The following is a 26,830-nucleotide window of genomic DNA, read 5'->3' as shown; positions in this document are numbered from 1 at the left end:
TTAGTCTGACCCCAGACTGAATTGTTATTATTATTATTTTTTTAAAAAACAAGCTAACGAACCCACCTGGTCCAAACGGAAGTGTGGGGGGGTGTTCAAGGGGGTGCAGGACTGAACTGACCTGGTCCAGGTCCGATTTGGACTCGAACCAGACCGGCCGGTTCCGTACACACCCCTAATCCCTGGGGGACTCCACTTCTTACTGTCCATTTATAGAGAATTGTCCATTTATACTTACCCTCTGTTTCCTGTCCTTCAGCCAGATACTGATCCACACATGAACCTGTCCCTTTATTGCATGACTGCTAGGTTTTCTCAAGAGCCTTGGATGAGGAACTTAGTCCGAAGCTTTTTGAAAGTACAAGTTTACAATGTCCACCGGATCACCTTTATCCACACACCTGCTGACACTCTCAAAGAACTCCAGAAAGTTGGTGAGACAAGATATACCTTTGCAGAATTCATGCTGGTTCTCCTAAAAAATATATCTTTGAGAATGCTTTTCATCAATTTGCCCAGTACAGACATTAAACTAACCAGCCTATAATTGCCCAGACACCGCCCTTTTTGATGTAAATGATTGTTACATTGGCTACTTTCCATGATATGAATGTTCTGCATGGAACTGCTTGGCGTTTCCTCTTCTGAGCAGCAGCCCTGGTGGCACAAGGAGTCAGTGAAGATCTTCTCACAATCAGTGAGAAGAGCTTTGGGGCTAACTGCAGGGAGAGCGAGCTTAGCCCGATCTCCCCACAGACGAGCAGCCGCTCATAGCTGGGCGGCCAAATCAGCCGCCCACTTGACTGCTGGCTCCGTTACGGAGCCGGCAGAGGTGACAGGAATTGGGGGCCATGCGGCCCCCGGAAGTTCCAGGATGTACTGCGCAAGCACACAGGGTATTCTGGAGAGACCCTGAGCCTGGAAGGCTGCTTGTAGCCTCCCTGCTGGGGGTCTACTTGTGTGTCGCCAAGCACCGTGGCGACACACAAGCAAAAAAATGTGGTTAAAAATGTGGTTAATGGAGCTCTCGCTCCGTTAACCTTGTCTTAAGGGGGGGGTAGTTAGGTGGGCTAGCCACCTTGGGAGCACCAGGCTCGCCTGTGAGCCTGGTGGTTCCCACGATCCCTGGAAAGCAGGCTAAGCTCCCTTAGCCCGCTTTCCAGTGATCAGGAGAATAGCTTTACAAGACACCTGGGTTGAGCCTGGTAGCATGAAGTAGTCCGTATGGGTAAAAGAGAGGTATTCTTACTTTAAGCTTCTTTGTTCAAATGTAGACACTTCCTCTCACAGAGAACAGCTACTTTATCCCCAATGTGTGAGGACGGTAAGATATTCCCCTCAGGGGATGGAGCCGCTCTGGGAAGAGCAGAAGGTTCCAAATTCCCTCCCTGGCTTCTCCAAGATAGGGCTGAGAGAGATTCCTGCCTGCAGCCTTGGAGAAGATGCTGCGCTAGATGGACCTATGGTCTGACTCAGTATATGGCAGCTTCCTATGTTCCTAGACCTTGTCTGAACTGGTTTGGCGCTGAACCTGTGCATGAGCCTTGGTTAGTGCACATCCCTACATTATATTGAATCATGCCACTGGTACACATAGCCCAGTATTCTATATTCTAGCAGAGGCCCTCTTGTTTCAGCAGAGGTCTTTCCCAAACCCGCTAGTTGGAGTCATTTTAAAGTGAAAATGCAGGATATTTTTGTTAAACAGCATGTTGCTATACTAGTCAGCTGTGAACCTTCCCCTTGATAGACAAGACAGATAGAGAATTAAGTGCCCTGCAGCTACTAGAAGAAACTCCTTGCCTGTCCCACTTCTATTTTTTTCTCGTTGGGGGGGGGGGGGGCTATCCTTACCATGAGGACATAGCAGCAATCTTGCAGATTAACATTAATACTAACTTGACAGCAGACCTGCATTGGGGGACAAGAGAGCATTTCTGCCTTTTGGTGAAGATTTGGCCTTTTACAGGGATTTGATGGTCTGCATGGGCATGGCAGCAGTCCTGAACAAATTTCTCAGTTCTAAGACAGTGTCGTAATTAATAATTTCTATGCCCAGATTGTTGTGAGCACCCTTGCTGAACTTGGCCCAGCATTACAGGCTCAGAAGGCAAAGCTCAGGACAGTGTCTGACTCTGCCATATTGAAAGAGCCGTTCGCAACCGAAGTGTAAATTTGACTTTGAGCACTGGAAACTGAGTGTGAATTTGACTTTGAGCACTGGAAACTGAATGAAATTGTTTATTTTCTGTTCAAGGGTTGACAGAGTGAGAGAAGCTTGCCCATCTCCGCTCTGAACATGTTTCTACATTTTTGCTATGCTAAAGTGTAATTATGATATCCGTTTTGAAACTGCATATGCTGGGAATAATCACACTTAGAAGGCTGTAAGAAATGTACAAAGATAAGGGTACCTACATACTTTAGAGGTATATTATATAAACATGAAATAGTAAATGCTGAATTCTGTGCACTTATCCCTCCCACCACATTTCTCCCTCCAGCGCTGTCTTTTAAAATGGTCTGGTGGGGTGGCAGCATACCTCCTTGCTGCCCTGGTGCTTCCTCGGACCGGAAGTGAGAGCCAGCGTGGTGTAGTGGTTAGAGTGCTGGACTAGGACCGGGGAGACCCAAGTTCAAATCCCTATTCAGCCATGAAACTAGCTGGGTGACTCTGGGCCAGTCACTTCTCTCTCAGCCTAACCTACTTCACAGGGTTGTTGTGAGAGAGAAACTCGAGTATGTAGTACATCGCTCTGGGCTCCTTGGAGGAAGAGTGGGATATAAATGTAATAAATAATAATAATAATAAGTGCCTTGTTTGCATGCGCACCAGGTGCTTCCAACCACTTAGGAACATAGGAAGCTGCCATGGAGTCAGACCATTGGTCTATCTAACTCACTATTGTCTACACAGACTCGCAGCAGCTTCTCTGAGGTTGCAGGTAGGAATCTCTCTCAGCCCTTTCTTGGAGATGCTGCCAGGGAAGGTGCTAGGAGATGCTGCCAAGAACTTGGAACCTTCTGCTCTTCCCAGAATGGCTCCATCCCCTGAGGGAAATATCTTACAGTGCTCACACTTCTAGTCTCCCATTCATTTTTACCACTGTGCCCCTGGTGGCACAGTGGTAAAACTGCCGCCCTGTAACCAGAAGGTTACAAGTTCGATCCTGACCAGGGGCTCAAGGTTGACTCAGCCTTTCATCCTTCCGAGGTCGGTAAAATGAGTACCCAGAATGTTGGGGGCAATATGCTAAAATCATTGTAAACTGCTTAGAGAGCTCCAGCTATAGAGCGGTATATAAATGTAAGTGCTATTGCTATTGCTATATGCAACCAGGGCAGGCCCTGCTTAGCTAAGGGGACAAGTCATGCTTGCTACCACAAGACCAGCTCTCCTCCCACTTCTGGTCTGAGAAGGCACTGGCGCAGCAAGGAGATAGGTTGCCATCTCGCCAGACCGTTTTAAAAGAAAGTGCTGGTGGTGGAGAAACAGCAGGAGGTGTAAAAGCACCCTCCCCGATCCTTAAAGATATACCCCCCACCTTTGAACAGGCAAGTGCTGGTTCCGTGCACACCACTTCTGTTATTTCTAAGCTTTAAAACTTCATTCACCATTGAAGAGGGGAAACAGGACTGGGAGGCTACCTTGTCACATGACAACCCCCTTATTTTCACCCTGTCAGTGTGAAAACAAGGTTTCGTCACTAGCCAAATGGTGGCTAATGCAGTTCTTTGTGTAGAGGCCATGTATGATCAGGAATTGAAAGGAGACACCACAACTTCTATAGTTGAATGGGCTTGATTATGGCAATTGGTTACATAAGCATGAACAAAGGCCAATTGATCAAGGCAAGCAAAGCAATCAATCAATCTGTTTCCCCATGTGTCGTGTAGTTAAATCATTTTGCATCTAAAATCATTTTCCAGGTCAGATTTATTCCTCAGCTAACTTATGTGTTGTGTGCGTGTTTTCTCAGTGACTAATCTGACTAGTGCAAAACATTGAAGCAAGCTGGGAGAGAAAAGGAAAGGGAGCGGAGGGAAAGAAGGGGGATGAAGCGGGGCTGGGGAACAGACATAGAGGGAAGGCAGGATGCCTGTTCAAAGAAGAGACTCAGACTGAAGCAAGATTTGCTGTTGGAAAGTAATATTACCAGGTTACGTCATAGACTTGGATGTAGGTGGAGCTCAGGAACAACGCTAGTGTTCATTGCTCATCAACTATCAGCGCTCCCTCAGGTGTTCCAGGTAAAGTTTGTGGATGGACAGAAGTTCTCTCAGTCCCTTTACCACACAGAAGGGATCACCAACAACTTCTTGTCCATTTCAGGAGTGGAACCTTTACACTGGCTCCGCAATCATGGCAACAGGTTCTTCGGTAGCCTAGTGGTGGCTCCGCATAATCCAACATTCGCCTTTATCCCCCCACCACGTTCAGAAGAGGCTTCCCTTCTTAAACCTTTTCCAGGTCTCTAAGCTAGATCTTCTATCCGAGAGAGACAACACCATCTCTTTCCTGTTTCCAGGAAATGTCGTCAACCTCCCATCACAGGATCTCTCTTGTGCCATATAAGGGTCAAGGATCCGGGATGTGAGGGTCATATCTGACATTATTTACTAGTCCAAACGGAACTGTTTCTCCATTGGTGTACTCAAAATATTCCTCTCTCCTCAAGGGTGACAGTTTTGTGGTCAACTGCGTAAGCAGACTTAAGGTGCCTTTCTGGTCCAACTCAGTATATGGCAGCTTCCTATGTTCCTAAGTGGCCGGAAGCGCCTGGTGCGCATGCACACAAGGCACTTCTGGTCCGAGGAAGCACCAGGGCAGCAAGAAGGTATGCTGCCACCTCACCAGACCATTTTAAAAGACAGCGCTGGAGGGAAAAATGTGGTGGGAGGGATAAGTGCACGGAATTCAGCATTTAGTGAATTGGTGGTGGGAGGGATAAGAGTATCCCCCCCCCATTCTTAAAGATATCCCCCCACCTTCAAACCCAATGAACTGCCGGATATTTGAACTAGTTCAGAGGCCCATAAAAGGGCCTCCAAACCGGTTTGTGCACATCCCTAATTACATTCCTGTATTGGAAGAAGCTTCCCTGAACAAGTATAAAAATGAGTAACAGAGCTGCAAAATTTAGTAAACTAATCAGCTAATGCATTTCTTAACAAGTGGAAGCCACTTTAACTGGGGCCGTAGCTAGTAGTGGAACATATGTTTTGCATACAGAGAGTTCAGAATCAATCCTTGTTATCTGTGAAGAAAATACTGGTTTGACTCAGGATAACACATCTTCAAAAGTTATTGATTGGTGAGACTGTGAACTTTTTATTGTATACAAGATTTCCAGTACTCTCCCAACAGTCAGGTTTATGTCTGTTAAGCAGTAATATTGTAGCACATGTCATTCATTGGACCCACGAGGCTATGTTTACATCTATATCTTTTGAAGTGATCTTGGTTCTGGTGCATAACTGAAATACTTATTTTCTTTTAGCAATGATGATAGCACACTGATTGCAGTATAATTCTGTATATGTTTGCTCAGAAATAAGTTCAATGGTAAGCATGTTTTGATTGTAAGTTACTGTACAGTTCCTTCAGTGTCTCAAAAAAGGCACCAATTTGGCAGTTTTATAATATGCATTTAATTTGAATTATTAATCAGGGAAAAAGGCAAGTAATCAACTTAAACTCTTTAATTGGTTGGCAGTCCTAGAAAAAAACAGCTGTCAGTTATTTAAGCTAACTTAAATGTCTCAGATAATTACAAAAGTTAATCAGTTCTCTCATTCAGGTGATAGTTGAAGCTATTGACAGTTTTTCCCCTAACACAGACTGCCTATTTATTGTTTGGAAAGGCATCCTAAACAAATTGGCAGATATAGATGGTGTGCATAAATTATTTGCAGCAAGGCCATCAGTGGTGATTAATGTTCCATAGGGGATAATTAAAACTGAATTTAAAACTGTTTTTAAATGTGATATTTATGAAGGAACTGTTAAATCAAATTTGACAATGAGAGCTTTTAGGTTTGAGACCAGATAATAAGTGAGTTTGCTTGCAAGTGACACCTACTGACTTCAAAGGCTCACAAAGCCTTTGGACACCCTACAGCTACAAGGGAGCCTGTTTCCTGTAGTGCAATGTCACGTGGTGGTGGTATTGTGTGTGAATATCATAACCGTGTAGGGCAAGACTAATCGTGAGGATCTTTCCCAGCCAGTCATTACCTCAGTGACAAAGAAGGGGATGATTGGGTGAGAATACAGCTAAGTTGCTCCATGTACATGAGTATAGTATCTACACTCATAGTGGGCTTACATGCAAGAGTGGGGGTGTTGAAAGGGGCTCTTCACTTGATATATGTGCTTAGGATAGCTGCTTCAGAGTCAATGGCTGCTAACCATTTGAAGGGGCTTCTGAATAGCTTCTGCTGCTTTTGGCAACCCATTGTCAAGACAAATAGCAAGAGGCAAAACAAGCAACATATTGCATCCAGGGATTCACAATACCTGGCCAAGGAACACCAGTGGGATTGAACATGACCATATTATGTGTTTTTTTTAAAAAAAAAATACAGTCCTTCAGTGGCTCTGATGCAGATGGAACTCACGGGCTTCTCATTCACTTGCATTTGGGGCTGCACTACACATACAGAGAAAATTGGTAATTCACATGGATACATGCTGGGAACTCTCAAAGCTAAGCTTAAATCTAAAACCTGTGATTGCTTCTTGTGAAAATTGCACTGCACAGTCCAATATGTATTAACCTTCTTAAATCTTTTCCATTTTGAAGGTAAGGTAGTTTTACTTTTAGTCCAATACACACCAGCATGTTGATGTCGCCTGTAACCACTTCTGTATCTTTCCCATTGGCCTTTGTGCAGGACACTAATCGGGTCAAATGCTCTTTTGTCAGACAAATCTCCTTCTTTGTCTATCCTTCCTTCCTCAGCCTTAACTTTAGCTCTTCCTTGTTCAAAATGTTAGCCAAATTTTTTCCCTTTGCCTCCAGCCTGTCTTTTTGATGACACCTGAAATTTAAATATCTGTATATTGATATATAATCAAAATACAAAAAAACTGAGACAACACCCATTTCAAACACAAGCAGTTTCAGAAGGAGCTGTCCTCCAGCATTATCTCTGTTGCTTAGATGAGGCAATGCTATGTTCCTCTGCATTTCTGCTGGCCTTTCCTCACCTGATGTAGTGAACAGTAGTCTAGGAGTGCCAAACAGCAGTCCAGAAAACGGGGAACAGCTAAAATAGGGTGGGAGTTGATGATTCCTCATTTCCTGATTCATCAGCACAAAGAGAACCTTTAAGGGAACATAAGAAGAGCCTAGCTGGCTCAGACCACAGGCCTATCTAATCCAACAGCCTGTTTCCCACAATGAACGGTTAGATGCCTCTGGGAAGCCAGAGACAACCAGGAGATAATACAATATATCCTCTCTTTTTCACCATTGCTCCCCTGCAACTTGTATTCAGATATATATTCAAGTTAAGAGAAAGCAGCATAAGGCCAGCATGGCTTGTAGCAGGGATAGGCAGCTGTGGTTCTCCAGCTGTTGTGGAACTACAACTCCCATGATCCCCAGCCACAAAATTATCGTGGCTGGGGATGATGTGAGTTGTAGTTCCACAACTGCTGGAGAGCCAAGGTTCCCTTCTCGTGACTTGTAGCCTTTGATGGTTCTCCATGAACTCCTTGTTCCAACCAGGACCTAAGAATAATATGCAGTGTCACCTATCTTTTAAATAGCACCTACTCCTGTGCCTTTATCGTCAGCTTTATTATTTGTCATATTATTATACCACCAGATATATAAATCTCTAGGTGGTATACAAAATTTAAAACAATATAATAGTCACAGATTGAAATCCACAAACTACAATAAAAACAATAGCATAAAACAGTTATTAAAACAAATTAATACCTCCCTCAGGTGACCCAGAAAGATACCATGATTGATAGTATCGAAAGCTGCTGAGAGATCCAAAAGGATCAGCAGAGTCACACTCCCTCTGTCAATAGCCTGTTGGAGAAGTCATCCATCAGGCCAATCAAGGCAATCCTAACCCCATAGCCCACACAAAAGCCAGTCTAAAATTGGTCTAGATAATCTGCATCATCCAAAACTGCCTGGAGCTGAACGGCCACCACCCACTCAATCACCTTGCCCAACCATTGAAGATTAGAAACACATCTGTAATTATCTAACTCCAAGGGATCCAATGGAGGTTTCTTCAAAAGTGGTCTAATAAAAGCTTCCTTAAGACAAGGAGGACAAATACTTTTTATCTCAAAGTATTTGTAGATAACACTGCTTATTTCTGTACCATGACAAGTTTCACCTGCTGAATCCTACAGATCAAGCTGCTATTAGGCACAGGAGCAGAGTGGGATCTTTTTCTCGTTAGTTAATTTGTTTCCCAGTGACAAATATTGTGAGTACAGCAAAAGTACATGACTACATGTCTAAACTGCACACATGTCTACTGAGAAACAAATTCACTGTTATGGCACAATGGGTATCATGTGAAAACAGCCACTCAAGAGAGAGATAAAATGAAAGAAACCAGTTTTGTATCGTTCAATCACCTGGTACAATTTCTGCAGTTGATTATCACATTTCTTCTGAAGGTTTGAAGAAGCACACTTATGCATCATTTTTGTTTTCAGGAATAAAAGCATGGAGGAGAAAATTAACCGAAATTTCAATGTCTCAGTAGGGAAAGGCACAACTTTGCCTTACTCTGAACTTGTTTCAAGGCTAGTATCTTAAATACACTTACCCGGGAATAAGTCCCAATGAACATAGTGGGCTCTACTTCCAAGCACACATGCATGGGATTGGGACTGTAAGATTCTAATCTTGATCAACCTTGCTACCTGAAGCAAGCCCTATTGAATATAGCAGTGCCTTTTCAAGTAAATATGCACAAGTTCCTGCACTTCTAACATAAATCAACAGTGACACTTGAGGAATGCTACGATGTATATAGCAACAGATAAAATCAAAAGCAAATCTTGTTTTCAGTTCTGAATTAATTTTATTGCTTTTTTCAGTTCAACCTGTCAAAACTTGTCTTTGTGAGGTGACAAATATAGCAATGCTAAGCAATTAGAGTTAAAAATTGCATGTAGTAACTGTATAACGGAGAGCGCAAATAGAAGCATTCCTGTGACATGCCAACATTTCAAACTAACTAAATGATAAATATTGTTGCTTTTTATATAGCCTCAATATTTACAATAATTCAGGGACAAACTACACATTACATTAAGTAAGTGCTGAAGCAGATGTCCTTGCTTCTTAGATGTGCTTGCTTCTTCTCTCTAAGTAGCGACAGGGGCCTGATCCAGATTGGGACCATGATGTTGTGCCATGGTCCCAAGTCAGATTAACCCATATCCAGCTATTTGTCTAGGAGGAAAGAATGAGAGCTTCTCTCCCAGTTCAAAGGCCTGCTCAACTTAGGCCCTCCAGCTGTTTTTGGACTACAACTCCCATATTCCCCAGCCACAATGGCCAATAACCAGGGATTATGGGACTTGTAGGCCAACATCTGCAGGAGGGCCCTAGCTGAGCAGCCCTGAAATAGAGTAAAAACCACATATGTTAGTTTTAAATCCATGCATAACGTAATGGGTAGTTATCCCTCAAGTGTGAACTTTTAATGTTTACTATGGCTGCTGTTTGGTGCATGGTTATTTTGAAACAAATTGATGCCATTAAATTAAGTGGCAGGAAATGTGGTTAGGACCAAAAAGTCAAAATAGTATTGGGGTATCACATACAGCAAGAATGGTATGCAGACATGGAAAGATAGGAGCCCTGTATTTGGGGCATAAATGTCACACATGCTTCCTGCTACCCCAAATGATAAGCAGTTCTGGGGCAGTGCTGCCCAGGTTTAGTTTCCTTTGAGGGGAAGAAATCACTGGAGGCTTATGATGCCTTAGTTATATTTGGTTTACTTACAGATACCCAAGTTGAACATTAGGTGGAGCTGAACATTTCCACAAGCAGCAGCAAATTACATAGGATTCTCAGAGACATACCCCTGCACTCTGAAATGTCAGCTGTCTCTCTCAGTTTCTCCTGTTTCTTTCTGCATCTGTTCCACAAGAGCTATTTGGCTCTTGTTCTTCCTTATATTTTCAGAGCAGCCCCTGCTTATCAAATGGAAGTGGATGTATGTCCATTTACAAAACTCAGCTTCCTCACATTTAGAAAGATCTCTGCAGAACCATCAACTATTAGCTCACATCACGACATATGAACTATTCTTCCTCCTCATTAGTATTACTTAATCAAATCCCAGGCAAACAGAACAGGAATCACTTGGGATCAAAACTATGAGAAGCCATTCACAATAACCAGACCTTTGTAACAACAACTATGTGCAAGTTAGCTTTCAAAATAATTGTCTCTATGCAAGAAAATTCATAAGTTGTCTAAACAGATTCTTATGTTCATACAAAAACCATGACATGGCACCAACTATGTCAGGTGCAAGTATTCAAAATGAGAAAATAAAATAAGATATACTAGCAAGCTCTTATTACATAATAAAGCCAAACAATGTAAATGTAATTTTAAAATGTAACCTGGACTAAAATTTGAACAGAAACTACTACCTTCTTTTGCTGCAGGAAGTAGGTTACCATTTCACTCTCTTTCTCCCATCATTGTTCTCTCCATTTCAGTATGATGCAATACTAGTATTCAGTAATTGATTCCTAGAGAAGGAGAGTTGTTGGAGCTAAAGAGTACCTTCAGACATGCTCATGACTGCACACTGCTTATCTGAAATAAAGCAATGCTACCATTTTTCTAATGTGATAAATTTCCACCTTAGATCTGGGAATATTAAGGGGAGACAGATAAAAACAACCACTTTGCATCTGTAACTGATGCAAAAATCTTCCTTGCCAAGCATGACTTGACTCCCTAGCTAAGCAGGGTCCACCCTGGTTGCATTTGGATGGGAGACCACATGTGAGCACTGTAAGAGATTCCCCTCAGGGGATGGAGCCGCTCTGGGAAGAGCAGAAGGTTTCAAGTTCCCTCTCTGGCTTCTCCAAAATAGGACAAGATATATATTTTTTCAATAGGACAAGATTTTTTTATTGAACCAACAAACTACCAAAGCATACAGTATGTTGCCAAAGCACAATTATATACAAAGTGATTGTTTGTACATCATATATCTACAAAGATTTACACACAAGGATTTGGAAACCCACAAGGTTATGAAGTATATGCAGGTAGTACTGTAACTCGGGGATGGGGGATTACAAGTCACATCAGGTAATTGGGGGGGGGGGGGTTACGTCCAACATCCATTTCCAAAATTTGTCCCATTGCTGTTTAGAAGAGATACACTTGTCTTTTTTCACATAACCATACAAACTTTTCCAGAAGAGATTTACTGTCTTATCCGCATGAACCTCTTGGTCGTGTCTTCCCTCCCTATTCCTATGCAGGAGCATTGCATAAATGACATACAGGTTTACTAACTTGATTATGAGAAGGGGAACGTTCCAATTCCCTAGTATGAGGGCACCCGTTCCATCCCATTTCCTTGAAGGTTTCTTTCTGGGACCTCGAAACGAGGTTCTATCGCTCAAACCCGAGGTTAGTTCTTCCCAAGTCTGTTTTTCCAAATCAGGCCACTCTAACAACTTGCTTACTCCCTGCCACACTCTTTTGGCTACCACACACTCTTTTTAAAAATGTGAATGGGTTTCCCTGAATGTTTTGCCTAGCTCACTAGCTTTCTGTTTGCAGGTGATTTTAGGACACTCTTGCTGGTCCTCTGGGAGCCATGTCTTAGCCGCATTAAGTGGTAGTATTTGGTGGTATAAGCGCCACCTTGTTTCCCATAAATGGAAAGGGACTTTTTTCTCCTTAAAGAGAGCGATAGGGTGATCGGGTTGCAACAAGTACTGTGAAGTGCTGTGTTTGTAGCGTTTACGTTCTAAATCAGGTTTTTAAAAACCCACTTCTAGAATCTCTCCATAGATTGTTTTCCTTAGCTGCTTAACTGAGGAGGATCCTTTAAATAGATCCAGTTCAACCTTCCATTTTTTAAGTGTGAATAACAAATCTCTCAAGTAGTCCGGGTGTTCTCTATTTAATACTTGTGTGCTATTACCACTGAAAGATCCTTTCCCCCACCATGCTATGCCCCATGCTGACTTGCGCCAACTCAGAGCGAAAAGCGAGACCCAGGTTTTTTGCAGGAGGTTGGACATATTATGGACATTCACGAAAATCCAGTTTCCAAAATTGTAGGACATGAATTCAGTTACAAAATAGGGTTGCAGGGCAGGTAGGGCTAGGCCTCCCCGCTCAACCTCCTTAAATGCTACCGCATGGGCCAAAGGGAAGGACGCTGTGTGCCATACTAGACGGAAGATCTGGCTTTCAACTCTCCGAAGGAGATCAAGCGGGGGAGGATAGACTACCGCCAGGTTATGCACCGGGGGTATCAGGTAAGTCCGGAATAGGGCTGAGAAATATTCCTGCCTGCAACCTTGGAGAAGCTGCAGCCAGTGAGCTAGACCGACCAATGGTCTGACTCAGTATATGGCAGTTTCCTATGTTCCTATTTGTATGTAGGGAATTAGATGCATGTCAGAGATCAGTAGTTCTACCACCTCTCACAGAACTACAACTCCCATGATTCTTTGGAAAATGCCATTTAAGTATGTGACATACAAATGATAAATATGTTCTTAACCTTGTCAGAGCAGTCGAGGAGAACAAAAATGCCATATAAAGCATTTGGGCATGTTACCATTTTTTCTTCTGTTAACAACTTATATTGCAAATTTAAACAACGAAAGGTTATAAGTAAAATAATCAATATTTCATACCAGTTAATGCCAAAATTGTAAACATAAATAAATGAATCTTCATATCCTTACATTCTCCCCACTAACTTAAGAAGTCACATACGCACTAGCTACATAGACTAGTCTTGTTAAGAAAACTTTATTATTGCATTTACTTAAAAATAATTTTTTTCTGTTAAGAGTCTCAACAGACAAACTATTGATTATTACAAGAACCATCAGATATCTGTGACTTGTGAGCAGAAAAAGCAACCCAGCAGCACGTTGGAAATGCTGTGTGTTCATTATATACAGTGCATAAATTATCACTTCTCAAAAGAGTTAACTAGGTACATTAAGTTGATTTACATAAATCTCTTTCAAAATTAAACATGTATGCTTGGATATTGACCTATTGGGATCATGCAGCAGTAGCAAACTACTAATTTTTGAGAGCATGGAAAGAAGAAATGGACTCTCATGGCTCACAAAACTAGCAAATCAGATGGCGGGAGAGAAGTTAATTGATGGGGGAAAGGAATGTCGGAACCATTCTTTGGAACTGAAAAGCACTTCTGAATTATTTTGGCACAGAAAGTGATCTCTCACTTGGCTCAATTAAAAGTCTCCAGTAGCTCTCCATAGAAGTACATTATGTTTCGTGCTTTCTATTATTGTTATTCTTATAGAAATCTATAAAATAATTGTTGAAATGTATCCTTTATAAGACTGCATAGCAAATACCTATTATTAATAAACTATTATAATTGTGCTTCAGATGGTAGAAAGAAGACCATCGATTTTGATTATCTTGACAATACCCACATAACTGATTGCAATCTTCAGTAAAGATGTTAATAGTGAGTCCCGCTCCCGGCGGCTTCCCTTAACTGCTCTCTCTTTTGCCCATGACTACCTGGGCATCGGAGGCCATGACTGCCCATCGATGCGCACTGCACTTGCGGTTCTTCCTCCAAAGCCAGCACCATGGAAAAAAATCAGAGCTGTTTCTTCGGCGGGCGGCGGTAGTGAGCCGCCGAAAATGAAACTCTATGGTCGCCAGCAGAAACGGAAATGGAAGGACGCTTTTGCGCGTTGGCGTCAGAGTCCCCTCTAGCTTCCGGTAGCGTGCAAGTGGCAAAGGGGGAGGGGTGTTCCTTTTTGGCCAGAGGCGGGGCTGAGGCCTCCTCTGCGCCGCCCGCCATCTGGGCCTCCCCCCTCTTGGTATTCTCTTGCCCCCCCCCACCCCGCTTCCACTCAAAGTTTCCCCCCCACGCTTGTGAGGCCAAATTTCCTGTCCCCTCCCCCCCCCGCCCCTTCCTGGCGCGCGTGCGAGGAACTTTGTGAGGAAAAAGAAGAAGAAAACGGAGAGAGAAGCCAAGGAGGAGCCATGGCTGACAGAACAGCTTCGCTCCTCTCCGAGTCCGGCTGGTGAGTAAGCGGCAGGGGAGGGGCTCTGCGGTGCTCGTCTCCGGCGGATTCTCTCCCCCGCTGCTCCCCGTTGGCTCTTTGCATCGCCTCCTATGGCTCTCTTCTCCTGCGCTTCCTGGCGCCGGGTGGGGTCGGGGGGGTGGGGGAGAGCTGCAGCGCGCACGAGTGGCAGCCTCCTCCCCCCCCCCGCCCCAGGCCGTCTGTGGCTCCTTATTGTTTTCTGGCGCTCACGCGCAGGATTCAGCAGTCCGAGCAATAAGCGCCGAGGTCCCGAGCACCCCAAGGGATTACCCACACCATCCGCACTGCCACCCCTGCACCGCTCTGTTGCCAGTTTCAGAAAGTGACGAACTTGACCGGTGTACGTGGCCACATTGGTGTACTCGTCTTAGCCGTATTGATTATGTGCATAATAGCAGCATCAGTGTACGTGGCACTCCGTGGAGCAATGCATGGGAAGAGAGAGACGGGTCTCTGCCCATACCTGCATTTTTAAAGTAACTTTTATTTTGAGAATGTGGGGGTGACAAGGAAGGAAGGAAAGAAAGAAAGGTTGACTCAGCCTTCCATCCTTCCGAGGTCGGTAAAATGAGTACCCAGAATGTTGGGGGGCAATATGCTAAATCATTGTAAACCGCTTAGAGAGCTCCGGCTATAGAGCGGTATATAAATGTAAGTGCTATTGCTATTGCTAAGAAGTGAGAGGTAAGGGAAATGGAGGGTGAATATTTGCAAATGTAGTGACATGTAATTTTTTTTAGGTTGGAGCTTGTAAGAGTTACAAAGAGCACGTATCATCTACAAAAGTAGACTAGCTCCCATACCTTTTTACCAGTGTATGCCCGCACCTACTTATATTAATCATTTGTGGTCTAAAAACTGAAAAGAAGCAACTTCAGTAAAACTTCTTGACTGTTTCTCTGGAGGTGATTTTTACTCACCAACAGTCAAGTAGGTAATTGGCTGTTTACAAGCCATAGCTATGAAATTCTGTCCAAGTGTCCAGAATACACTATGCTTCATGTATTCTACCTGCCAGTCTTGAATTGTGTAGTTCTGTTCTTTATTGAAGGAATCAGAAGCAGAGTTTTCCCGAGGTAAAGTTGTGCCTTTGAGTTGGTGTCGACTCCTGGCAACCACAGAGCCCTGTGGTTGTCTTTGGTAGAATACAGGAGGCGTTTACCATTGCTTCCTCCCGTGCAGTATGAGATGATGCCTTTCAGCATCTTCCTATATAGCTGTTGCCCAATATAGGTGTTTCCCATAGTCTGGGAAACATTCCCATAGTCTGGGAGAGGAGAGCTGGTCTTGTGGTGGCAAGCATGACTTGTCCCCTTAGCTAAGCAGGGTCTGCCCTGGTTGCATATGAATGGGAGACTAGAAGTGTGAGCACTGCAAGATATTCCCCTTAGGGGATGGAGCCACTCTAGGAATTGCATCTAGGTTCCAAGTTCCCTCCCTGGCTTCTCCAAGATAGGGCTGAGAGAGATTCCTGCCTGCAACCTTGGAGAAGCCGCTGCCAGTCTGTGTAGACAATACTGAGCTAGATAGACCAATGGTCTGACTCAGTATATGGCAGCTTCCTATGTTCCTTAGGCAAGTTACTTTCCCGCTGCACCATTAGGTGGCTTGAATTCTTAGGGTGGGTGACACTTGAGTGGAGAGACTTGAAAGGTAAAGGTGAGTTGTATGGCACTATAGAAAACATGTTTCATGACCATTTTATTATGAATATCATAACAGTCCTGCTGGATCAGGCTCAAGGCCTATCTAGTCCAGCTGTTTCACACAGTGGCCCACCAGATGCCTCCGATGCCTATTAGATTTAAAATATGTTGCATCAATCTGCATAAATTATCACTTACTGTTGAGTGCTTCCAAACTTCCATTTCCAGACTTGGGATGGTTAAAAGTTCAGGGGCTGTGTCAACCGGTTCAGCTTCTTTTGGATGAGAGACCAGTGGAGACTTGTACATTTGTAGTACTTGTGCAGGTATGTCTCCCCCCGCCCCTGCACTCAGTTCTTTGTTAGATTCATCCATTTAAAAACAGCAGCTCTCTTGACTCCAGATTTTTCCACATCAGGTCTTTTGTCTAGAATGGACACTATTTGTCCAGTCAGTTATTACTGTAAATTCATACAATATTGCCGCAAAACCATTGCACTCTGATGTTTTATCTGTTGTTGTTCCATTCCGGTCTACCTTTTGGCAGTTGGTGGGGGGTGGTGTTAGAGTTGAAGCACAGTCCTGCAATTTATGGGTTGAGAAGCACAACTATTTATTTGGAGCAGAGGACAATGATGGTACTAGTGAAGTAGTTGGTGGTTGGAATAAAAATAATATTCATAGCTAATACTGGAGAAGGTTGCATTTTCACCCCAGTTTGGAGGGCAGGAAGAAATCACATTGGGAGGACAAAGAGAATTATATCTTCTATTCCTTTTGATGGAGACAAAATAATGTTATCTGTTTAATCCCCCTTCTTCCCATGGAGAGGCAACAAACATAGAGAAGTGGGAACCAAAGGCTAATCTCCATTCTTTTCAGCAGTCTTGCTGTTTAAATATCTCCCTCTGATATCATTGTCATTTATTTAAGAGATTTATATTCTGCCATTCTTCATGTATGAATTCATGTTGACTTACAACAACAAAAACTTGTAAAAACCACAATAAACACAACAGCCTCCAAAATCATAAAAATGCAGGATGAAAGATAATTAAAAAGGGCAGAGAGAAGTACATGTATAGCTGGGGAAAGGTTTGCTGAAATAAGAACATAACTTTTGTTGAAAATTAAATGGAGAGGCCAAACTTAAGATCAAGGGGCAGGGAATTCCAGAGGGCCAGAGAAGAGAAGACTTGATTGTGTCACTGAAAGTTGTGCTTCAGAAGATGGCAGTGTGTGCAGGAGGGCCTCTATAGTATATGCAGTCAGGTGCAGCGGTAGTGGTTGCTTGGATTGGGGCAGTCATGCGTTCTGCGTGGTGATGCTGAATGGGCCTGCAAGAAGCAACACTGCAGTCCAGCGCCTACGCTTTTGGGGAGAGGGTTGGCTGGGAGGGGGGAATTAGTGGGGCAGGGGCTGACAGATAGGCAGCACCTTCCGAGTTATTTAAAACAACTCCCTGCCCTCTGAACCAGTTTGAACGCCAGTCAACGGAACTGGTTCGGCGCTCCAGAAAAGGAGCACCGAACTGGTTCTGTGCACATCCCTAGAGTACAGTGGTATTGTTACCTTTCTATTACAGGTTTGGGAGCGGAAGGAAAGCCTCCACTTAAATACTTAAGATTACTAGTGAGTTTGATAACTGAGGACTCGAAACTCAACTGAAGCTGGTACACAGCTCTGCTAGTTACTGTGTCACATTAGTTTTCAGTTCTAGGTTTTTGTCATTCCTAGATGTGCTAAACCCCAAAAGATGCTTTGTTTGTCCAAATTTAGAGGAGACACTTAAGTACATTTTCTAATGGAAGAAAATTGAGGTGTTTATTACTGTGAAGAGGATCTTGAATTTATGGTTGTACTCTTGAGTCCTCTCTGTAAAGGTTTTGTGTTCTACTTTTTTCTTTTGTTCCCTTATGTACACTGATGTAGGGCATAAAATTTTCTATAGCCAACTTTCTATTTCTATAAATGCAGTATAATGAATGTATATTATATCAGTCTGATAGGGCATTTCATTGTTGATTGACTTTTTTCAGGTGACTACTGTTAGGAAGTGTGCACGCAAATATATAAAATACAAATACATATCCTCAGGCGTGCAAACTTAATAATCAGTTTTCTGCACCCTCACCTTTTTTCTTAATGTAAACGATCTAAGGAAACTTGTGTATCATATCTCAGTATTTAAAATTATTTAAATTCTCAGTAAAGCACTGTATGTGAATATCACATTTTAATCTCATAGTATTTTTATTAAATATTTTTTCTAACCAAATATTGTAGGTAATACTTCGGATGATTGGGGGGGAAGCACTTTTGAGAAATTAATACAAGATGCGAAATTAATATGACATTTTTTAAAGTTAAATGTTAGATATGTGTGCTAAATCAGATCTACTCAGTTTAGGTCACTGGGGAAATTCCCAGAAAAATGTCTGATTCCAGAGCTTCCAGAAAATGTTCATCACTGCTTTAAGGTAGTAGTTGTTTTTTTTTTTAATCAGTTCATATGCTAATGATAATATATTTGGAGAGCCTTGATTGCTTATCTGGAAGCGTACTTACCGTGCTACACTGCTAAGATTCTGCTACATCGGAACACTTTTCACATTCCGATGTACACTTTTCACATTTGGAAAGTGTGCCTTCCCATTATACACATTAATGGCAATATTTGTTTCATGTGAATTAGTTGCTGTTAAAAGACTATTTTGATTGCTAGTAATTACCTTGCTAGCAGTAACTTCATTCTTTTTTCAAAAAATTGTCAGTTTCAGATTTCTCAGCTTTGGAACGCTACATTCTGAAGTTGTGAAAATGTAAGAGTGCACTTGTAATAGTGAGATGAAAAAATTGCTAGGTTTGCAAGATAATGCTTACTAAGTTTGCAAGATAATTTATTAACATTAATATTTGAAACAAGTTCTTGAATCTGGCCCTAGGTTGGCTGGTTTATGACTCTGCTAAAATATTGTACACTAGTGTAAAACAAGATTATTTTCAATTAAATGGCAAATATATTGAGTGAAGAAGCTATAGGCAAATGTGAATGCACTTCATCTGGCCAACAGTTACCCTATAGCAGAAATTATCATTGACAGTTGTTAATTTTAATGTTTGTTATACGGATGCATTACATTTTTGTAAGCTCCTATGTGAGTGGAATGTCTACTTTAGAGAAAAAATTCATTAATTGAACCGCATTGTGTAAATGAGTATACATATAGAAACAATTTTCAGCAAAAAATGTTTGATAAAGCCCTTGCATATGTATGTTCTGTTAAATTGTCACATATGTCATATTGGGTAACTATTACAGAAGAATAAATCTTTATTTTGATAAGAGTTGAGACACATTGCTCTAGCATAATTGTATGTTATGTATATTTGTTTTAATTAAGTCTGTAACCCAATTAAAGGATGCTTGCATTACAGTCCTATACATGTCAATTCTGAAGTAAGTCTAAGTTCAATGAGACTGATTTCCAAGTAAACGTGCATAGAATTGCAGCCTAAGTTGGTTGATTGTGTGTTTTATTTATAAGAAGATGTAGACAAACTCACTTGTTTGAAAATTTTTTAAAAGCATGTTGTTGGATGATGCATGCAGGTATCCTAAGCAGGTACTATCTTCAAAAAGGCAGCCCATTCTTTGCATGAAAGAGAAGGGTATGTCTATTCTAAAATGGTACTTGCTATCCACAGTTTTGCAAGTACTTGTTTTAAAAATAATTAACTTTTAAAAATCTGCTGGATCAATGGGACCCTTTCAGTTAATTAAATTGATTTTGCTGATTAATTGACCTAGTTTTAATGTTTTTGAATATCATCTTGAGTGTCTTTCAGAGGGAAATGATAAATAAATTGATTATATATTGAGTTCCTTTGTATCTTAGTTCCTAAAAATATTGTCATCAGTTATATCTGCTAAATGGTGCTTTCTAATAAAGTATTGTTCATATGTTGCCCTTTTTTTTTTTTAGGTAAAGCAGTTATTTGTTGATGTGTACTGGTTAGTGTAATGTGTAATGTATTGTAATTATTTATTGAATTATTAACACATGTGAGTCATTTTAATAGGCCAATAAAATCTGAAGAATGGGTCATAGCCCAGTATTATCAGTCTATCATTACATTGACTCTGTATATAGACCCAGAAAAATCCTACTAAGTTCCCCAATTTGCCTGGAGATAGCCACACTCACCCCATCCTCTGAGTTGTAGTTATGCTAATAGACTTTCAAATAAGATTGCAGCCCCCACTTTCTTCTAGACAGCTGCTTTTGCTCTTACTGAATCCCCAAAATACTTTGTCACTTTAAAAAAAAAATAATTGTGGGTAGTCTTTCAGTTTTCAAATCAAGTATTTTGAATTCTTATTGAGAAATGGTTGTATCAATTCCTAAATAAGTCAGTGTCTAATGTGAAGAAGGAACATAAAATTCTTCATAAAGAGCTAGTGGAGACTGGGAAATGGGAGGTGTGAAGCATGTCTATAGTGGAGACGTGCAAATCTTTTTCAAAGTGAAGAGTTCTTGGGTGATGCTGCTCAGAGCTTTATCACCTCTCCTTGGGAGTATACTGGCAGTTTCATTACATGTCAACAGATTAAAAACGTGTGGAAATAGCCTTGTTATATGGTGCTCAGCATAATTACAGATTCTGCCAATAATTCATTTCATCACTCCTTAATCTGTATTTTGATGCTACCGGTGACATGTAAGGATCCTTTATAAAAAAAAGCTTTTTAATAATCCTTGTTTGCTGTGAACTCTTGCTAAAAAATGATGCAATTCCAATTTAGTGCTACATTGTGCTAATTCAAGCACTTCTATCTGTTACACTGTTAGGGTACGCTACCATTCGAAGGAATTCTCAATGTTGGGTCCCCAGATGTTATTGGACTTCAGCTCCCATAATCCCAAACCAAAAGCCACTGGGGCTGGTGATTATGGGAGTTGAAGTCCAATGACATCTGAGGACCCAATGTTGAGAATCCCTGTGCTAGAGGGTACTTGCAATAACTGGTAAAATTCAACAGAAGGTAGGAAAGGTGGCTTTCTTTTATCTTTGTCTCCAGCATAGTCAAGAGATGTAAAAGTTGATAATGCCCATTTCCATTAATGTTGGTCTTTGATTATTGTCAGGGTATTGAAAATGTAGTTGTGCCACACAGTGCTCTCTCTGTGAATGTAGATAAAGATAATAGAAGCCCAAATTGGGAGACGTAAACTTTACTGCTGTGTCCAAGGTGGATTTTTATCATTGGTTATTGGAGGCACTATTGAAGCAATACAGTACTCTGCTTGTTCATACATATGTCCCATAGACCCATTAACAGTACTAGAGGTATGCATAACCATTTTTGTTAGCGGTATATGAGACGTGTATTTCAGAATATCATTGCTATATATGACTTGGGTCATATTTTACTCGATAATCAGCCTCCTCAGTAGTGATTAAAACAAACGGGAGAGGAGAGTTGGTCTTGTGGTAGCAAGCATGACTTGTCTCCTTAGCTAAGCAGGGCCTGCCCTGGTTGCATATGAATGGGAGACTAGAAGTGTGAGCGTTGTAAGATATTCCTCTCAGGGATGGAGCTGCTCTGGGAAGAGCAGAAAGTTCCAAGTTCCCTCCCTGGCTTCTCCAAGAGAGGGCTGAGAGAGATTCCTGGCTGCAATCCTGGAGAAGCCACTGCCAGTCTGTGAAGACAATACTGAGCTAGATAATCACTTTTTAAATTTTTTTGTGCCTGCTCACCTGAAAACAAGTTTTATGCAACTGTTTACAAGCCTGACCTACTGCAACATCTGGTCTACCTGAAATAAAACCCTATAACCTGCCAGTTGCTAGCTCTTTGATAGAAAATGGAAGCAGCAAGTACTTCAGTAGCAAAATACACTTGCCCCCCACACATGGTGCTCTTCCACTCTCCAAAGGGTAGCACTTACCATCACTGCAGACAAACTGAAGAGCAGCAGCAGTACAAGCAAGCTCAGCAGAGAAGATAAATGCCCCCTTAACCATTATTTGCAAGGTTGGGGTGAAGTCAGAGTTAGAAGAATATAGAAAGCCGCCATATACTGAGCCAAACCATTGGTCTTTCTCCCTTGTAGGCTAAAAATGACTAATATAAAGGCAAGTAGGCTGGTAAAAATGTCTGCTGACTAGTAACTTTTTGTGTACTTGACACTGTAATCACTTTCTAAAATAGTCAGTATATTTTGCCTTAAGCTTTCTATTACTTAGTCTTAGCATAATACCTGTTCATTCCAATTGTGCCATGGAAGCAATTAATCTCTATATTTCTTACATAGTTTTCACTTGCATATATTTGAATATGTTTCATTTATTCATGGGTTATACTCTTGTGTCTCAACATATCAGTGCCAAATTCAGGCTTATAGGTGTGATTGAGAAATCCTGTGAGAATAATGTAAAAAACCCAAACATTCAGTTTAAAACTATTAATATTGAATATTTTGAGATGAGGCTCAAAGGAAATGTACATAATGTTGGTCTGTAGCAAGGGAGAGGAGTTCCATTTCAATCTTACAAATAATTATTATGGCAAGCTGTCACTATCCACTCCCTAGTCTGCTGGACTGAAATCTGGCCTTTTCCCTTTAGTTCTAAATCCAGAAGGCAGGGTGAAAGTTAGTAAAGGCTGGCTGGCCTCCCAGTCTGGCTACACTCATTTTCTATCAGTACACAGGGAGACCAACATAATAGTGAAAGGACACTGTTGAACAAGAAGCTCTGTGACCGCTGTCTTTATATTCTTTCTCAATGCTGGAGGATCTCATCTGACTGCCAGGAACCAGTATATACTTGGCAAGGCTAACCAGGCAAGTTCCTGATTATAAGACTAGTCCACACATTTCATAAACAGATGTCTGTATTATCAGAAGTGCTGACCTTTTTAGTGGCACAAATGCTGTTCAATAGATTGGTTGAGGAGTTATGGTACCACGATTTTGAGAACCTGGTTTTATCAATGCCTGATTACCAGTGGATTCCAGTTGACAACATGTGTGTTTTGTATTTGCAGGGCTTAACACCCTAAGATACCAGCCACAGTGGGAGCTGTGCAGAATTTCAAGCCTCTGGGCACTCTAACCCAAGTTATTTGAAAAGATAGCCTTTCATGCTCTTAGCTTAAGCAAACAACTGAAGGAAGAGCAAGTGCACACCAGCTTCTCATCCTGGATGTAATGTAGTTGTAGAATAAAACTGTGGATTTGCAAATCGCAGGCATCACATAACCATGGCACCTAAAAATTAAACAGTGGTGCCTAGACTAGGGCATTCAGAGCTAGAGTTATTAAAAATATATATTTTTCCCAGGCAGCTGTACTTTCTGTTCTAAGTATGTTGTTTGTAAAGGAGATAGAAGCCCACTTACACTCCCCTGCTCCATAATGTTTGTCACTAAGTCTGGTGGCTCCTAGGTCCAAAGAAAATTTGTCAAGCCCTGGATTAAAATTTTAGGCAGGCAAGATGTGCAGAAAATAGATTAAGTTGATTGATAATCTCCAGTTCTGGAGGGCTTTGTCACTAGTATGTAAAGTCATTTCACATTTGCTGTCGAAAAGTGCTATATATATTCAGAATGCCTGAAACGTATTGCCTCTATTTTATCAGCATTACTTTGTTTAAAATGTGGCTTAGTAGTTGTGTTAGTTTACTTTGCAGATATTCTGAGGAGTGGTTTGATTTTTAAAATGTATGCTTTTAAAAATGATTCTTTCATGTGGTTGCAATGTTCCTTGGTGAAAATTAAGAACAGAGTGTATAGAGTAAGATGTTTGGTTCAAAATTAGAATTGTAGGAATTGCATAAGATCTAAAAATTTGGCCTGTTGGGCATCATCTCACATTGCACAGGAGGCAATGGTAAATCCCTCCTGTATTCTACCAAAGATAACCACAGGGCTCTGAGGTCACCAGGATTCGACACTGACTCAGCGGTACACTTTTCCTTACAGTGCCTTTGAATGCTAGTTAAGCAATATGCTAGATAAGCAATATGTATGTGTTGGTACTATGCGTGGATTTTGGGGTGCAGTGCAACCAAGGCAGGAAGTTGTATGTGGCGGCGGCGGCAGCAAACAGGTAAGGACTTGTTCTCCTCTTATTCTTTTTTTTAAGAACCCACTCACTGCTCCCCTCTCCACAGCACTGAACCAGTTCAGACTGAGGTTGGGACACCCCACCCTTCGCAAATTTTGAGGATTTTTTGGTGAAATTTGGAGGGTTTGGGAGGCCATTACTGGAGAGCTGAAGAACTTGAGTGGTCAAGGGGTACAGTGCTGTACTCTTATTTCTGGTTTTCCCCTCCCTATTTTTAGCACTTTTTCATGTACTGAGGAACCTAACACAATCATTCCCATAGGCGCAAGTTTTCAAATATACAAATACGACAAATATCGGGGGGTTTGGCATTTGTGGTGGTAATGGAGAAGGTAACCCTGCAATAATTGAGGGCCTCCTGTATATCCAGCTAACATAATGGTATGAAAGTTGCAATTAAGAACTATTAAAAATAAACAGATTTTTTTTTTAAGCTTAAAATGAAATTATAGGTGATCAGTCTGAAATGAGCGGGGAAGAAGTTGCTATACCCATTAAATTTTTGCCTAATTATTAACATGGCAGGTGGCATTTGGGGAAGTACTATGCCTTATAGTCTCTGTAAGGCACAGTGTTTTCCCCAAAGGTCACCTGCCATGATGCAGAATTAGTCAGGTATAGCTCAGTCTTCATACCCATACCAAAGAAAGAAGACTTAATAGATTGTGCAAATCATCACACAATATCCTTAACTTCACATGCTAGCTAAATAATGCTCAGGATCTTCCAATGCAGATTAGAGCCCTACGTGGAAAGGTGAAAGGCCAGATGTTCAAGCTGGTTTCAGAAAAGGCCAAGGAACAAGATACATCATTGCTGATGCACTCTGGATAATTGAAGAAGCCAAAGAATACCAGAAAGAAGTCATTATGTGCTTTATTTTCTACAGAAAAGCCTTCGATTGCATCAGCCATGTCAAATTGTGGAATACCCTTCGGAAAATGGGCATCCCAGAACATCTCATTGTTTTCATGAGAAACTTATACACAGGACAGGAAGCCACAGTCCAGACGGAACATGGTGAAACAGACTGGTTCCAGATTGGCAAAGGAGTAAGACAAGGCTGTATATTTTCTCCTTAATTATTCAACTTACATGCTAAACATATACTGAGAGAAGCTGGATTAGAAGAAGATGAGAGTGGTTTTAAAGTTGGAGGAAGAAACATCAATAACCTGCGCTCCGCTGATGACACCACTCTGATAGCTGAGAATGTGTATGATCTGCAAGCTCTAGTAATGAAAGTCAAGGAGCACAGTGAAAAAATAGGACTAAGACTAAATGTCAAGAAGACTAAACTAATGACAATGGGTACAGCAACCAGCCTCAGAATTGACAATGAAGACATTGAAGTGGTGGATAGCTTCTGCCTTTTAGGATCAACCATCAACAGTAAAGGATCTAGCAGTCAAGAAATACACTGTAGACTAGCACTTGGTAGGTTTGTAGTGAAGGCATTGGAAAGGATATTTAGATGCCGTGATGTATCTATACCTACAAAGATTAGAATCGTTTTTACAATGGTTATTCCCGAGATACTCTATGGATGCGAAAGCTGGACTTTGAAGAAGCAAAATAGAAAAAGCATTGATGCTTTTGAACTTAGGTTCTCGAGTAGACTTTTGAGGATACCATGGACAGCCAGGGAAACAAACAAATGGATCATAGAAGAAATCAATCCAGAATATTCAATTGAAGCACAAATGACCAGGCTCAAACTATCATACTTTGGACACATTATGCGAAAACCCAGCTCCCTTGAGTAGTCCATAATACTGGGAAAAGTTGAAAAAAAAGAAGAGGATGACCAGCAGCAAGGTGGATGGACTCGATTACGACAGCAATGAATGCACCACTGAGAGACCTTAAAGGCCAAGTTGAAGACAGGTCATCTTGGAGAGAATCTATCTATTTAGTTGCTAAGAATCAACATGGACTTAGAACATAAGAACAGCCCTGCTGGATCAGGCCCAAGGCCCATCTAGTCCATCATCCTTTTTCGCACATTGGCCCACCAGATGCCGCTGGAAGCCACAGGCAGGAGTTGAGGGCATACGCTCTCTCCTGCTGTTACTCCCCTGCAACTGGTATTCAGAGGCATCCTGCCTTGACTTGACGGCACTTAATCAATCTCTAAGAAGTGACTGGAGAAGCTCTACCTGTTGAATTGAGAGATAACTGCCATAACGTGAAATTTCTATGCTTTTTAGAGCAGAAAATTGGAAACGAAGTATCTTAAAGTGAAAGAGTTTTAAAATTTGAATCCCCTCGTGCTTAATTATCAGTGGTGTGTGCATGTGTGAAAATTTTACTTCAGTTTTAGTACTGCAACAAATATTTATATACTCTTCAACCAAATTCTTAAAGTGGTTTACGCAGAAAATTAATACATAAAAGTTAGAAAATACACTTTGGAAAAAAGTATGTGCTGGGGGAAAGGGTTCCTCAAATAGAACTATTAAGAGTCTTTTATTAATAGTTCTTTGTGTAGCTACCCAATGGGTTTTGGAAGTAATTCCTTTGTCAGGAACTCAAAACAGATAGTAATGCAAACTGCAAGAAATGTTGACCCCCTGACAAAGGAATTTCTTATGAAACCTGTTTGGCAATTCTACAAGAACAATTAATAAAGGTTTCCCATCTTAGGAACTTTGAGAGACAGAGAGGGGGATTTCCCCTTTCTGTTTTTCTGGCCTAGTTTTGTGATTCTCCTCTTGTCTCCTCTATATACTTTT

General features: G+C 41.5%; 1 protein-coding gene and 1 long non-coding RNA gene across 3 annotated transcripts in view; one reads left to right on the top strand and one right to left on the bottom strand.

The window, feature by feature from the left end:
• Positions 1-5,312: 5,312 nt before the first annotated feature.
• LOC128350020 (uncharacterized) lies at positions 5,313-14,087 on the bottom strand. 2 transcript variants are annotated; one of them, XR_008319114.1, is made up of 3 exons: positions 13,688-14,087; positions 10,661-10,829; positions 5,313-7,044 (listed from the first exon to the last, which is right to left on the bottom strand). It is a non-coding gene; the product is annotated as an uncharacterized LOC128350020 (long non-coding RNA). The 2 variants fall into 2 exon arrangements; XR_008319115.1 differs by having other exon boundaries at positions 10,661-10,762.
• The window catches only part of TDRD3 (tudor domain containing 3), a 121,794-nt gene continuing 108,993 nt past the window's right edge, over positions 14,030-26,830 (top strand). The window contains exon 1 of the mRNA XM_053307513.1: positions 14,030-14,293. Coding sequence (XP_053163488.1) covers positions 14,253-14,293 — 41 coding nt within the window. The 5' untranslated portion in view covers positions 14,030-14,252. The remainder of the gene's footprint in view (positions 14,294-26,830) is intronic.

Source organism: Hemicordylus capensis, chromosome 3 (assembly GCF_027244095.1).
Source record: "Hemicordylus capensis ecotype Gifberg chromosome 3, rHemCap1.1.pri, whole genome shotgun sequence".
Taxonomy (NCBI): domain Eukaryota; kingdom Metazoa; phylum Chordata; class Lepidosauria; order Squamata; family Cordylidae; genus Hemicordylus; species Hemicordylus capensis.
Note: the sequence above shows the minus strand (reverse complement) of the source record. Positions and strands in the feature narration are given on the sequence as shown.